The following is a 12530-nucleotide window of genomic DNA, read 5'->3' on the forward strand; positions in this document are numbered from 1 at the left end:
CCTGAGAGTCCATTTTCAGGGCAAATGAGGGTGCGTTCGGCCATGGGAGACCTTGTTCCCTTGGCCAGCCAGCTACGAACTCTTCTACAAAACAGGGCCACCATGACAGGCACCTGGGGGTGAGACCCAGACATGCCCCACTGCCATCGGTGGGACCAGCCTTGCCTTGCAGCCCCAGCAGCAAAGTTGGGCGGCCACATCCCAACACCAAGCTCTTTGCAGGGGACCGGAGGGACTGCTGGGGACCGAACCGGGTACGGGCCAGACACTGAGGTGTGCTCCCAAGGTGAAGCAGCAGCAAAGAAGACAAAACAGCTGGTTTTGATCCACATAACTACTTCTTTCTTTTTAATTATTAACTTGTGCCTTACAATAGAAGAGGAAAGAGTGCAAGCAAAACGATTTGCTGGTTCCAGGAACTACTCTGGCACCACCGCGAGGGCAGTGAGGTCTTGTGATGATAACCTTGCCAGGGCACTGACACGCAACACACGCACACGCGGAGTCTCCGGCTCTTGCAAAAGCGATCGCTGGCAATTTTAAGGCATTGAAGGAAACCTATGGTTGTAAATCCTATATCAAATTTGGCACACGTTGGAACAGTTAGAGCGGAGACGAGGATGCTTTGCAGGCTGGTGTTCGGGAGTCCTGCAGCTTCCCAGCGCTGGCTGGGGCATGATGCTAATGTGAGCGCGGGGTTTTCTTGTGACGACTGTGCAGCCAAACAAGGGGCCCTGCAGACCCTGACATTTCGGAGCCAGCGACACCAGAGAAGGCACTGTGCCTGCCGGTGTGGTGGTGCCTTCACCTCCGATGCACTGGTTCCTTGCCCTGCACCTGCTGCTAGCAAACCCCGCATGCCTGGCTGGACTAACACTGCTGAAAACCAGACAGAGTTGTCTGGACAAAAAAAAAAAAAAAAAAAAAAAATAGATCGTTCCTTATAGTTTAAAACGTAAGTGGCTCATAGACCAGATGTCAGGTGTGGTTACAGTCCAGTATGGCTATTTCTGTGCTTCTGGGATTAAAAGTGGACGGCTACAGCTTGAGGAGCAGGGAAGAGTTTAGCTGTATGTGGATTTGGATAGTAGATGAAGGTGTGTAGCCTTGAAACTAGTTATAGTAAACACGTTGTCTCCCTTGCCCCCCCTCCCTGGAGAGCCAGCTGCGCAGCCGGCTCCCTCTCGCCCACCACGGGAGGAGGGAGGGAGGGAGGGATGGTGGGTGCTACGAGTCCACTGTGCCACCACAACAATGACCAACATGCATCTAGCTACCTGCCCGTGCCTCTTCCCCATTTAAAAGGGAGCAATGTGCCAAGCTCGGCCTCCGCGTGGCGGGACCCGCGAGGAAGCCAGCCCCGGGTCAGTGTTCCCGGGGAGTTACGTGTTTCTAAGGGGGGCTTCCCGCGAGCCCAGCGTGGCTTTGTGCCTGGAGGGGCAATTTAAAGGCCGAGTGGAGACTGTTCCCTCCCAAATGCAAAATGGAGGGGGTCCTGACGGTTACATTTTTGCATTCGCAACAATTCCTTCATGCAGGTTTAATCTCCCTCTTTTCTTGGCAGAGGTTATGGTCCCCTCAATCATCTCAGCCCTGCTGCATGATATTTTAGAGGTCACTTTAATAACCTCTCCTTTCTCCTCCTCCTTGAAGGACAGAGTAGAGGAACTAAAGCCTCTTGGCTGGAAGGAGTAAGTAGGGTTGGGGAGGGGATTGAGCGCTGAAACGCCGACGCTTCCCATGCTGAAGAGGTTCTCCTCTCCCTCCAGCAGCTTCCTGCAAGCACATCACAAAGGAAGAAGTTAGTCTGAGGACATCTCACGTGAAACATCTGCAAAGCTTGAAGGTGCGCTGTGACCTGCAAGAAAGTCCGAGTACTCCAGGCCATCACCCCAGCCTGCAGTGAATGCTGGCTTAGGTCCCACTGCACGATGAGACTGATTCAAAATCATATACTTCGGTCAATCATTTTTGGACCACTTGCAATATGGGGTACATGAGACCAGCTCCCTCCAGAAACGCCAGGAAAATAAAACCCTGAAAGAGAGGGACTCTGCCTTTTGCATCTACTTTGACTTTGCAAGACAGACAAGTTTCCAACCCCAACAGTCCCCATTAGAAAACACTGCTTCTGTATGGCTGGGGGCATTCATGGCTGCTAGATTGAGGCATGACAGGGAGCCATGGCTGCTCCCCAGGCAGAAGCACGGCAGGTCCAGGCAGGGGAGATGAGCAACATGATGGTGTTGCTTCTTGAGTGTGCACTGATATTTTCCAGGCTCTTAAAATATCCCAGCCTGGTGGGGTCAGGAGATTGGGCTTGGGAAGTGGCCAGGCAGAGCAGGGTCAGAGCAGCCTTACCTGTAGGCAGCTATCTCGATATCAAGGGCCATCTTGACATTAAGCAGGTCTTGGTACTCCCTCAAGTGCCGAGCCATCTCGTTTTTGGTGTTTCGCAGGTCGTCCTCCAGCTGCCCAATGGTGTCCTGCAAAGGCAAGGGTGCTCAGGGCCATGTTTCAGAGCAGGGACCTCTCCCACAGCTTTTCTGCTCTGCCCATCGCAGAGACAGGGAAGCGGCAATGGGCAGTTGGTCCATGATGGCACATCCCACCAGGAGCTTGGGACCAAGAAATCTCATGTTAACAGGGATGAAGCAGCATGCAGTGCACCAGCCATGGCTTGTGAGTGTGCATGGTGGTGGGTTTTAAATCTTGATAGATTTATATAGTTTCCCATCTGCAGCAGGGTCTGTGAGATGGGGGGGGCGCACAGTGGTGGAGCCCCCAGTCCCGTCGGGGACGAGGCAGGATGCTGCAGAGGGAAGGGAAGAGCTGCTGGGGAGGGAGAGGAAGTTTTGGGCTTAAACATCATCAAAGCAGGGGCAGTGGCTTAGCGGGACAAGCAAGAGCACCCAGCACTGCAGCAGCCCACGGCTGGAGCAGGTGCTTGGAGAAGGGCTGCAGTCTGCACTGGGACACGGGGCCGGGTGGTGGAAGGAGAGGTGGTGTTGCCAGGGTAGGAGGGAAGAGCTGGCGCCAGGAGGGGAAGTCTGATGCCTTCCCCAGAAAACGCCTCAGGGCCCCAGGGTGGGGGGGCTCTGAACGCAGGGATCTGGGGCAGTTACAGAGTCAGGGGCCTGCCCTGTAAGAGCCAGGGTGCTCAGATGGACAACGATGTCCTTCTAGCATCCTTCCCATCAGCTTTGCCCTGCCATGGCTGCTACATCGAGTTCTACCTGCGATGTGGAAGAGTCCAAGGCCAGATATCCTGCTAACAAAGAGGACTAATCTTTTTTCTATTTTTTTTTGTCAGAAAACAAGTAGCCTGGTTTTCTCCCACATGCATCCAGGTATCTAAGCAGCAGCCCACTCCTATAGGGATCTTCCCAATCAGATGGTTTCCCGCTGCCAGCTGCCCCACTATGCCACTGGAGGAGCATGATTTGGAGCAAGAATGAGTAAGCAGTTTGCATTTAAGTGACAGCGCAGCCCTGCCTGCAAAGCCCACCAATGGCCACTGCCAACATCTGCTCTCCCGCACCCCCCTCCCACAGCTGGGCCTTTGCAATTGCTTCCAGTTCCTCTGTTCCAGCAAACGAGCTTTGTCCTGCCACGCCATCCCTATCCTGTCTCTGTCCTCATCCCCATCCTGTCCCTGTCCTCATTCCCATCTTGTCCCTTCCTTCGTGTCCTGCATAACCTTCCTTGTGCACAGTGCAGAGACAGCCACGAGACGTGGAGCTGCCCAAGGAGCAGGGAGCTGCGCTGAGCCTGACACAGCGAGCCCACTCTGAGCCCCTTGGAGAAGCAGCGCCAGCCCATCCTGAATGCAGCACAAGGCATCTCACAGCCAAGTTAGCTGAACACATCCCACGCTGTGGGACATTTATGGGCTATCCTTGGGGTCTCTGCCTGGTCCTGTGCTGCCCTGACCACCTCCCACAGCAAGAGAACTGCATGGAGCTGTGCCTCTGAGGTAGAACTGGGCAATGGGAGAGGGTTCAAGGAGACCATTGGGGCACCAACTGAAAAGCCCCAGGACGTGCATGGATGCCACTGCAGTACAGATTAAAATCTCTGCTCTGATGCAGCCAGACTGCTGCTGCACCGAGCCATGACAGGAAGGAGAGATTCGGGGTGACCCTACCCCGGGACAGCCTCGCTCTTGCTGCTCTGACTCTCCGTGCCTTCAGCCCCCTTCCCTCTGCCTGCAGTCTGCATGAACAAAATGCTCTTTAAAAATGGGTTATCCTTGTTATTACCCTGTCTGTACCTCTCTTCCACACCCCAGCTCCACCAGCTGGTTGAATGAAACCCCCTCCCCACATCACTGCAAACCTGTCCCCTAACAGAAAGCTCTCGCGTATTCGTTTGGATTTGACTGGATAGCCTACAAAGGCAAAGATATGCCCCTGCTTTAGCAGTCTATAGGAACATTTTAAAAGCTCAAACAATAGGAATATTCTTTTAAGACAGACTTCCATCCTCTTCCACTGGTTGCAGCCAGGGAAATTATTTACCCGCTACGCATGCATATTGCTGAAAAGACTCCTAAGTATTACCACAGTTAAAGCAGATCCTGAGGGTCGTGTAGGAAAATGCTGCTGTGCTGTCACTAAAGCAATTTCAATTATGGTGCTGTTTAATCCAGTTGCGTTATTTTTTTTTTTCCCTATTTGATAGGCTGTTCCTGGAATCCCTCTTTTTACATGGCATGAAGACTATTTAAGAAGATTACTGTGTGTAATCCTTTCACCCACTACAGGAAATATTGTATATTGTCTGTTTCCACAATATTTGTTGAAGACCACCTCAACTATTCAGGAAGATTACAAGCAGCTTGGAGCTGCAGTCATGAATTGTAGAGAGCCTTGCAAAATTCGGCCTTGAAAATGACAAGGCATTACTTGGGTGTGAAATAACAACATCCTTCAGGTATGACGTAAGGCAGTTGTTTCACTATTTAGAAGGAAAGAGCCTGATTTAGAAACCACAGATCATTTAATAGCCGTGTAATAGAACAATCTCAGGATTTATTTTATTATAAATCATGAACATATCCCTGTAGCAAGAAAATGTGGTAATACTGCAGTAATGGCATAAGAGATATGGAGCGCTCAGTGTCTGCCCCATGTGAGTCTTCACACAGACATAAGAGATGCTGGGATCTGGCTGCAGATTCAGCCTTAACGTTTGCAGAGCTCCGATTTCTGCAGTGCAGGTGCCAAGAGCCAGGCCACAGGGCGAGGGGCCAAGCCTGGGCAGACGGCTTCGAGGAATTAGCCACAACGACGGGGAACGTGCGGGCAATTTTGGAGCTGACCCTTAAGGGACAGGGCAGGGACGGGGCGATGCCCCACACAGCGCTGCCGCGTGCAGGGACGTCCCCTGCGGAAAGGGGGTGTTGGAGGGAGTGTCGTGGCCCTGCCTGTCCCCCCGAAACCTGCCCTCTGGGGTCCTGCCTACGGATAAAGGCTGAAGCCAGCAGGCGATGCCCTGGTGAAGCAGGATCTGTTGTGCAGGGCAGAGAGGCCCTAAGCCAGGGCGGGAGGAAGGCTGCAGGGATGCCTGGTGCTGCGCAGTGCTGCGGGGGCACTGCCCCTGCGTGGGTGGGCGCTGCACAAGGCAAGCGGGGGTTGGTGCTGTATAGTGCTGGAGCGGGGGGGTGTTGCATGCAGTGCAGCACAGCACGGGATAGAGTGGGCGCCGGGTGCTGCACGGTGCGGGGTGGGGGGGACACACCGCATTGGGCCGAGGTGTCCAGCGCTACCCAGAACTGCGGGAGGGGCTGCTGCAGAGGATGGAGCTGCGCTGCGGGATTTTGCACGCAGTGGAGATGCTCGGGGCTGCCCAGCACCAGGGGAGGGGGAGCGCTGGGTCGGAGGCGCCGGTGCTGCGTGGCGGACAGGCGCTGGGTGCCGCACAGCGCAGGGGGGATTGCGTGGGATGAAGAGGCCCGGTGCCACGCGGTGCTGGGCGAGTGGGATGGAGCTGCCGAGCGCTGGGGCAAGACCGCACGGGAGGAGGATGCCGGGTGCCGCAGGGGCACCGCCAGCGCGGGGAGGGGACGGTTCCCGGGGACGGTTCCCGGCGCCGCCCGGCTCACCTGCAGGCCGGCGGCCTCGGCGCTGTGCCGCTCCTCCAGCTCCTGCAGCTGCCTCTCCAGGGACTGGTGGGCGCCGCGCAGGCTCTCCATCTCGGCGAGGCGGGCCTGCAGCTGGCGGCGGCACTCGCCGGCCTCCCGGCGGCTGGCCCGGACGGCCTCCTGGCTGCGGGCCGCCCGCTCGTGGAGGCGGGCGCAGCGGGCGCGGTACCAGTCCTCGGCCGCCTGCAGGTTGCGGGCCGCCAGCGCCTCGTACTGGGCGCGCAGCTCCCGCAGCGCCGCCGCCAGGTCGGGACGCCCCGCCGGGCCGGGGGCCGGGGCCGGGGCCGCGGGCGCGGCGGCGCGGAGCGCGGCGCCCAGCTGGGCCAGCTGCTCGGCGTGGGCGCTGCGCAGCGCCGCCAGCTCCTCCCGCAGCGCCGCCGCCCGCCGCTCCAGGTCGGCGCGGGCGCGGGCGGCCCCCTCGGCCGCCTGCTGCCGGGAGCGCAGGGCCTGCTCCGCCTCGGCGCGGCCCCGCGCCTCCTCCTCGCAGCGCGCCCGCAGCCGCTGCGTCTCCTCGGCCAGGCGCGCCCGCTCCAGCGCCGCCTGCGCCCGCTCCCCGTGCGCCTCCTCCAGGCGGGCGCGCAGGGCGCGCAGCTCCCCGCCCAGCAGCTGGCCCAGCCGGCGCGGCTCGGCCGAGCGCTGCCGCAGCGCCGCCAGCTCGGCCGCCAGCGCCCGGTTCCGCTCCTCCAGCGCCCGCACCCGCTCGATGTAGCCGGCGAAGCGCTCGTTGAGGCCCTGCAGCTGCTCCTTCTCGCTGGCCCGCGCCCGCCGCGGCTCGGCGCTGCGCTCCCGCCCCGGGCGCGGAGCCGCGCCCGGGCGCGCCCGCCGGCCCGCCGCCCCCTCGGGCCGCCGCGGGGCCTCCGCGAAGAGGTGGCGGTAGGAGGCGGCCAGCGCCGCCGGCTCCGCGCTGTAGCTCATGGCGGCCGAGCAGGACCGGCGGCGGCGGCGGCGCTTATGTACGGCGGGGCGGGGCGCGGCGCGGTGCGGAGCGGGGCGCGGGGCGGGGCGCTCCGGCGGGGAGGGGGCGCGGGGCGGTGCGGTGCGGTGCGGTGCGCGGTGCGGTGCGCGGTGCGCGGTGCGGTGCGCGGAGCGTCCCCGAGGCCGCCGCGGTGAGAGGCGGCGGGAGCTGTCCGTGCGCCGCGGTGCTGAAGGGCCGTGGCGGCGGGCGGGGCACGGTGCGGGACAGATGGACGTATGTGCGTAGGGATGGACGGACACAGGCACACGGACGCAGAAGGAGGACACAGACATACTCGGGCAGATGGACAAGGTCACACGCACACCCCAAAGAGACAGACGGACGCACGGGCACGCGAAAAGCGACAAGCGCATTCACAGTAAGGCGCACGCATGCACACGCCGAGAGCCAGACAGACAAAGGGACAAGCAGACGTGCAGAGAGACACACAGATGCACGCGCAGATGCACAGGCAAGGAGAGGCAGAAACACGGAAGGAGGCAGGCAGAAACGGGCCAAAAAGGCAGGCAGACACACACGCACGCACACACATGTATCACCCCTGCTGGGGTGTCCCCACCGTGCTGTGCTCAGGGGAAACTGTTCTGTGCGCCTGTGCCTGGGGTGAAGGTGTCCCCGGGGATTGCTCCCAGCCCCTCTCCTCCAGTGGGAACTGGGGTGCCTACGGCAGCGTGGGGTCTCCACAGGATGGGGCAGCAGGCGGTTGGAGTGCAGGGAGGGTGCAGAGGGGGGGACGTGCCTGGAGGAGGGGGTGCCCAGGACAGAGACTCATCGCCGGTCCAGCCATGCTGCAGGGGACAGTCGGGGGAGGATTTTGCCTTTGGGTTGTTTGCCAGGAACTGAAAGTTTCTCTCCTGTCCACGCAAGCGGGCTGGGTCTTCCCGCTGGCAGGGGTTTGCTGGGAGTACCCAGGGCTGCAGAGCTGATGGGAAGGGGGATGCACACACCCCACCTCCAGGCCAAGCGCCCTGCCCGGGAACACGGCAGCCCAGGGCAGGACCTGCCAAGAGACCAGTGGGAAGTGTCTGATCTCTGGGAGCAGCAGCACAAAATGTAGCTGTGAGATGGAAAAACAGCTTAAAATAACTGTGATCCAGGTGTGAGGAATGCAGTGAAATGTGCAACACGATCCTGTCTCCTGCTGTATATCTCTGTGCCACTGAGCTCTGCACTGATGCCCAGTTCCTCTACTCCGCTTGTCCCTGTTTCTCCTCACAGGTGACCAGGGGACAGCATGAGGGAGGTTCAGCAGATGAGCGGGAAGGACAAGCAAGCCAGGGCTGGCACTGGAGAGAGCAGTGACTTCCAAAAGAGCTGTCGCTGTTTCAAAGGGACCAGCCAAATGGGGAGAGATGGTGCTGGGATTCACATCTCCTTGGAATCAGAAGTTAATGATAACAGTGGCTACAGAGGAGGCCCTGCAAGCATGGAGGCAACCCTGGCTGGAGTCCACAGGAGCCCACGTCCCTGCAGCCGTGCTTAGAAGGGCATTGCCTGGGGCAGAAACCCCACAGGGAAAACATCCCTTTCACTTGGGAGCGAGGTGAGCCCAGCCCAAGGTGGAGCACTGCCCTGCTGCGGCAGCAGGCTGGTTCTAGATCTGCAGCCAGGGATTGGCGATAGGATCAACACACACATGTAGACACCCCGCCTTAGCCCCATATATCTGTCCCATAGGGCATAGGAGGAATGGGGAGTGTCAGTCAGTGGAGACAAAGGAAAGACAAGTGGAGAAAAGGAAAGAGACAGGAGCTATGCAGACACTTGGGTGAGAGACCTGGCTTGTGCCTTGATTTTCTAGGACTCAAATCTGCTCACAGGTAGTTTTCCTGGCAGGACTGTTTTTCTGAAGCCCATTTTAGGTCAGTGACAGTGAGGCTACAACACTTGGATTGTCCGAGTAGCTTAGGTTTTGGTGGCAGAGCAGGCTGGGCAGAGAGCCTCACCGCCGGCTGGGGACTGCCGGCCGTCCTGGCCCTCAGCGCGACGCCTGGCCCGGGCTGCCTGGCTCACACTGCTAATGCAGAAATCCTCTCCTTGGTCTGTTTTTTTTTTCAGGTCTTTCACATAGTCCTCACACACAAGTGCGTTTTACCACTTCCTTGACATTTTTTGCTTTGCATTACAATATCCTAAGTCAGGTTTCTGCTACTGGGAGTAACTGATCAGATGACTGAGAAGTTTCCAGCTCTGCTTAGTTATGTGTATGGCATTGTTTTGATGACTTTGCTCTGATGCTTATTACTGATGATAGAGGCTTCTGTGGTTCTCTTCTGTCTTGGAAAAGTGGAACGCAGCTTATCCTGGCCTCCTCACTTGTGCAGTTTTAGCACTGCCATACCTATGTAGTCTAACAGCGGAATTAGGAGTGTCACGGTCTCCTCCAGCAGAAGAAATGCAAGGGTCTCTGCAGGGACTGCTGACATTCATGGTAAAGACCCTTTGCCTCCCAATGGGTTGAGGTGTTCTGGAGTCTTTCTACACAGAGGGAAGGAGCGTAACGACTGGGACCTCATAGCTGAATGAGCACAAGGAGTTGGAGTCAATAAATGATAAATAAACGATAGTAAGCGCTGCTGTCCTGCCGAACAAGCTGCTTCTTACCTAGGAGTAAAAGGTGGCCGAGACCTTGGGATTCCACCTCAGCATGAGCTGCCAGTTCTGGGGGTGCTCCTGTGTTCCACGCAGCTGCAGCAGGACACCCATCCCAGGTGGTTGACACCCAAATGCAATTCCCTTGTGAGTCCCTTGAGCCCCTGACCCAGCTCTCGGGGGCTGACTTGGCCAACAAACCTGGGAGCTGTACAGGCCTCCCAGTGCGAGTGAGAGCTGCAGTGTGGTCACATCCTGGAGAAGGAGCCATGTCCCAGCAGACCAGAAGGAAGTCCTTGAAAGACCCAGACCCAAATCCCCCAAATTCCATTCCATTCCATTCTATTCAATTCTAAGGCTGGAGGCTGGAGACAAGCTGAACACCAGCGTGTCAGACCTGAAATGAGATGGCAAGCTGGAAGTGGGCACAAACTGAAACCAGGGCAGTGCCTGGGCTGTGTTCAGCCTCAGGAAACCTTGACACCCGAGTAACACATGGATCTCTGTTGGGACACACACACATGGCATCAGGGGGAACTTCATAAGGCTAGAAAACAGACAGAAAACCAAAGAGAAACAGTCCCATGACTAAGAATTGTACACTACTGAAACCCGGTGTGTTGTATTAGGAATTAAATTGCCCAAGGCTACTCCATACTTCCCAGTTGCTTAAAAAAAAACAAGTCTTGCGTGTGAAACAGCATGAAGACTCCTTAAAACGCCACAATCCTCTCCACACAGCAGCTGCCTGCTGACGGGGCTCGTTAAACAATTTATCTCCTGAGCTGCAATCTGCCTGGGCTTGTGATTCAGAGGAAAAAGCCGTCCTCTGTGCTGTGCACACAGAGCGATGGGATGCACACCTTCCCGCCAGTTTCCAGCACAGTCCATTAAACTAATGCGCTGGGTAGGTGTTTCACCACCCAGCTTCACCGCAGAAGCCGCATGAGAGGGAAATGCTTCCTGGCGGTGGGAAAAAGGCAGATCCAAGTGTATCCCAGGAGACTGCTGCCAGATGTCCCATGACACAGGCAGGTCTGACCCCCTGCGGGAGGGAGAGCTCTGTAGGTAAGGGTAACAAAATCAGGGAGAAAACATATGTAAGTGATAAACACATATGTAAGAAAGAAGGATGTATTTGCTGAATTGCACACACACAAAACCACTAATAAAAATAGGAAAATGGCCATACTGGGTCATTCTAACTCAGGAGTTTGTTTCTGACAGTGGCAGATGTATGCTTCCCTGGTATAACTTCTCCGGTTCTGGCTGTTTGCGGCTCTGGGGCTCCCCAGGCAGCAGCCACATCCCTGTGTTTGCTGGCCCTTATCTAATCAGTGCAAGTTCACGTCCTGGATGCCACCATGCTCTGTAATCCACAGTTTGATAATGTGCTGTATGAAAAAACGTCACCTTTGTTTGCACTTCAGAGTCACTGCCAGCTAATTTCATTCCATGCCCCTGGCTTGTGGGACACAGTGGAAGAGCTGGGACACAGTTCCTTCCCACCCATCTCCCTGTGCAGGATTTTGCAGACCTCAGTCTCTTTCCTAGGCTGAAGGATTTTCATCTGTTTAATTTCCCTTCACGCTTTTACTCAACCTTGTTGGCCTCAGTGCATCTCCTGGGGATGTGTGTTGGAAAGATGCGCAGACACACAGACTGGCAGACAGACAGACAGACAGACATGCACTCCAGGATGGGCCCTGCCATGAGGATGTGTGGAAATGAGCTCCCAAATACAGGTGGACGCATCTCCAAGTGAAACCCCTCATTGGATGCCCGGTGCAGGTGCCATGAGACGTCCCAGGGCATTGGGAGGTGCAGGCTGAGCTTCCCAGGCAGGTAATGCCACCCCGCCGTGGGCTCGGTGCCGAAAACCGGCTTTGCTTTAGCCAAAACTAACAGCACGTGTTAAAGGCTGGTGCCATTGGGTGCTTCCCCTTGGCGAGGCGGTGGAGCGAGTCTGGCAGAGCCCAGAGAGCCACGATGGGCCAAGCGTGCCCGAGGCAGCAAAACCCTGCCCGGCAGCGTGTCCCTGAGCCGCGGAGGGTGGTGGCAGTGCCTTATCGCACAGAGAGGGCGATAGGGAAAGCCGAGGGGAGCATCCTTGGGGAGATAAAGGGAGCACTGTGGTGGCGGGGCTGGAAAAGCCACTGCTGGAGGAGGGGAGGCATTCCGGCTGCCACCCGAGGCACGGGAAGGGAGACCGGACCCGGGTGCCAGCAGTTTGGCAGAGCCGCATGGGCCCAGCACGAGCTGGGGCAGGTGGGTGGCTGTCGTCACCCTTGTCGCTGTCGGGGACCACCCAAAGGTACCCAGGACCCCGCTGGGGCTGTGCCCTTTTCCAGGCCACCAGGGCCAGGAAAAACAGGCAGAAAAAGAGAGGCTTGTTTTGCCGGGGAGGTTTTTTTGTCTGGCGCATTTTGTGGCCGTGCCGGCCCAGGGTGGTACAACTGGGAACGGACCAGGGGGTAGTTTTTGCTCTGCACAACCATTCCCTGAGCCTTTCCAGCCCGGACCACCATGCCCGCAGGTGTGACGGACGCAGGCCCGTGCTCACTGGTGGCAGCGGACCCTTGCTTGGGGCAGGCGGGCAGGACCCCCTCCTCCAGCCGCTGTGGCCAGTGTCCCCCAAGCCCCCGTGCCACCCGCAGCCGCTCCCCGGGACCTCCTCCTCGCCACCCTTCCCACAGCGTACGGGGCGCACCCCGGCCCCCCTCGCCCCAGCCTGCGCTGCAGACACACTACCCCCCCCCCCCCAAATCAATAATTAATCGCTTTATTTTAACGGAAGCTGTGGCTCCTTCAGCCTTC

The 12530-nt window shown here is 57.8% G+C and overlaps 1 protein-coding gene and 1 long non-coding RNA gene across 3 annotated transcripts; one reads left to right on the plus strand and one right to left on the minus strand.

The window, feature by feature from the left end:
* Nucleotides 1–319: 319 nt before the first annotated feature.
* On the minus strand, nt 320–7098 carry INA (internexin neuronal intermediate filament protein alpha). Of its 2 annotated transcripts, XM_030029650.1 has the most exons (4): nt 6982–7098; nt 6107–6939; nt 2362–2486; nt 320–1776 (listed from the first exon to the last, which is right to left on the minus strand). In XM_030029650.1, the coding sequence occupies exons 1-4, from the start codon at nt 7058–7060 to the stop codon at nt 1503–1505; spliced, it is 1311 nt and encodes a 436-aa protein (XP_029885510.1). In that variant the 5' UTR covers nt 7061–7098; the 3' UTR covers nt 320–1502. The 2 variants fall into 2 exon arrangements, with proteins under 2 accessions (XP_029885510.1, XP_029885509.1); XM_030029649.2 differs by having other exon boundaries at nt 6107–7086.
* A 51-nt stretch (nt 7099–7149) lies between these two features.
* On the plus strand, nt 7150–9696 carry LOC115347926. The gene is made up of 2 exons (XR_003925693.2): nt 7150–7479; nt 8340–9696. It is a non-coding gene; the product is annotated as an uncharacterized LOC115347926 (long non-coding RNA).
* Nucleotides 9697–12530: the final 2834 nt, after the last annotated feature.

Source organism: Aquila chrysaetos, chromosome 11 (assembly GCF_900496995.4).
Source record: "Aquila chrysaetos chrysaetos chromosome 11, bAquChr1.4, whole genome shotgun sequence".
Taxonomy (NCBI): Eukaryota; Metazoa; Chordata; class Aves; order Accipitriformes; family Accipitridae; genus Aquila; species Aquila chrysaetos.

What these genes read in the sequence shown, in the direction of transcription:
- INA (XM_030029649.2), bottom strand. Translation starts at nt 7,060, where the DNA reads ATGAGCTACAGCGCGGAGCCGGCGGCGCTGGCCGCCTCCTACCGCCAC. An exon ending in CCGAGGCCGCCGGCCTGCAG is followed by an intron (nt 2,487 to 6,106) that starts GTGAGCCGGGCG and finishes TTGCCTTTGCAG; the next exon opens with GACACCATTGGGCAGCTGGA. An exon ending in ATCGAGATAGCTGCCTACAG is followed by an intron (nt 1,777 to 2,361) that starts GTAAGGCTGCTC and finishes ATGTGCTTGCAG; the next exon opens with GAAGCTGCTGGAGGGAGAGG.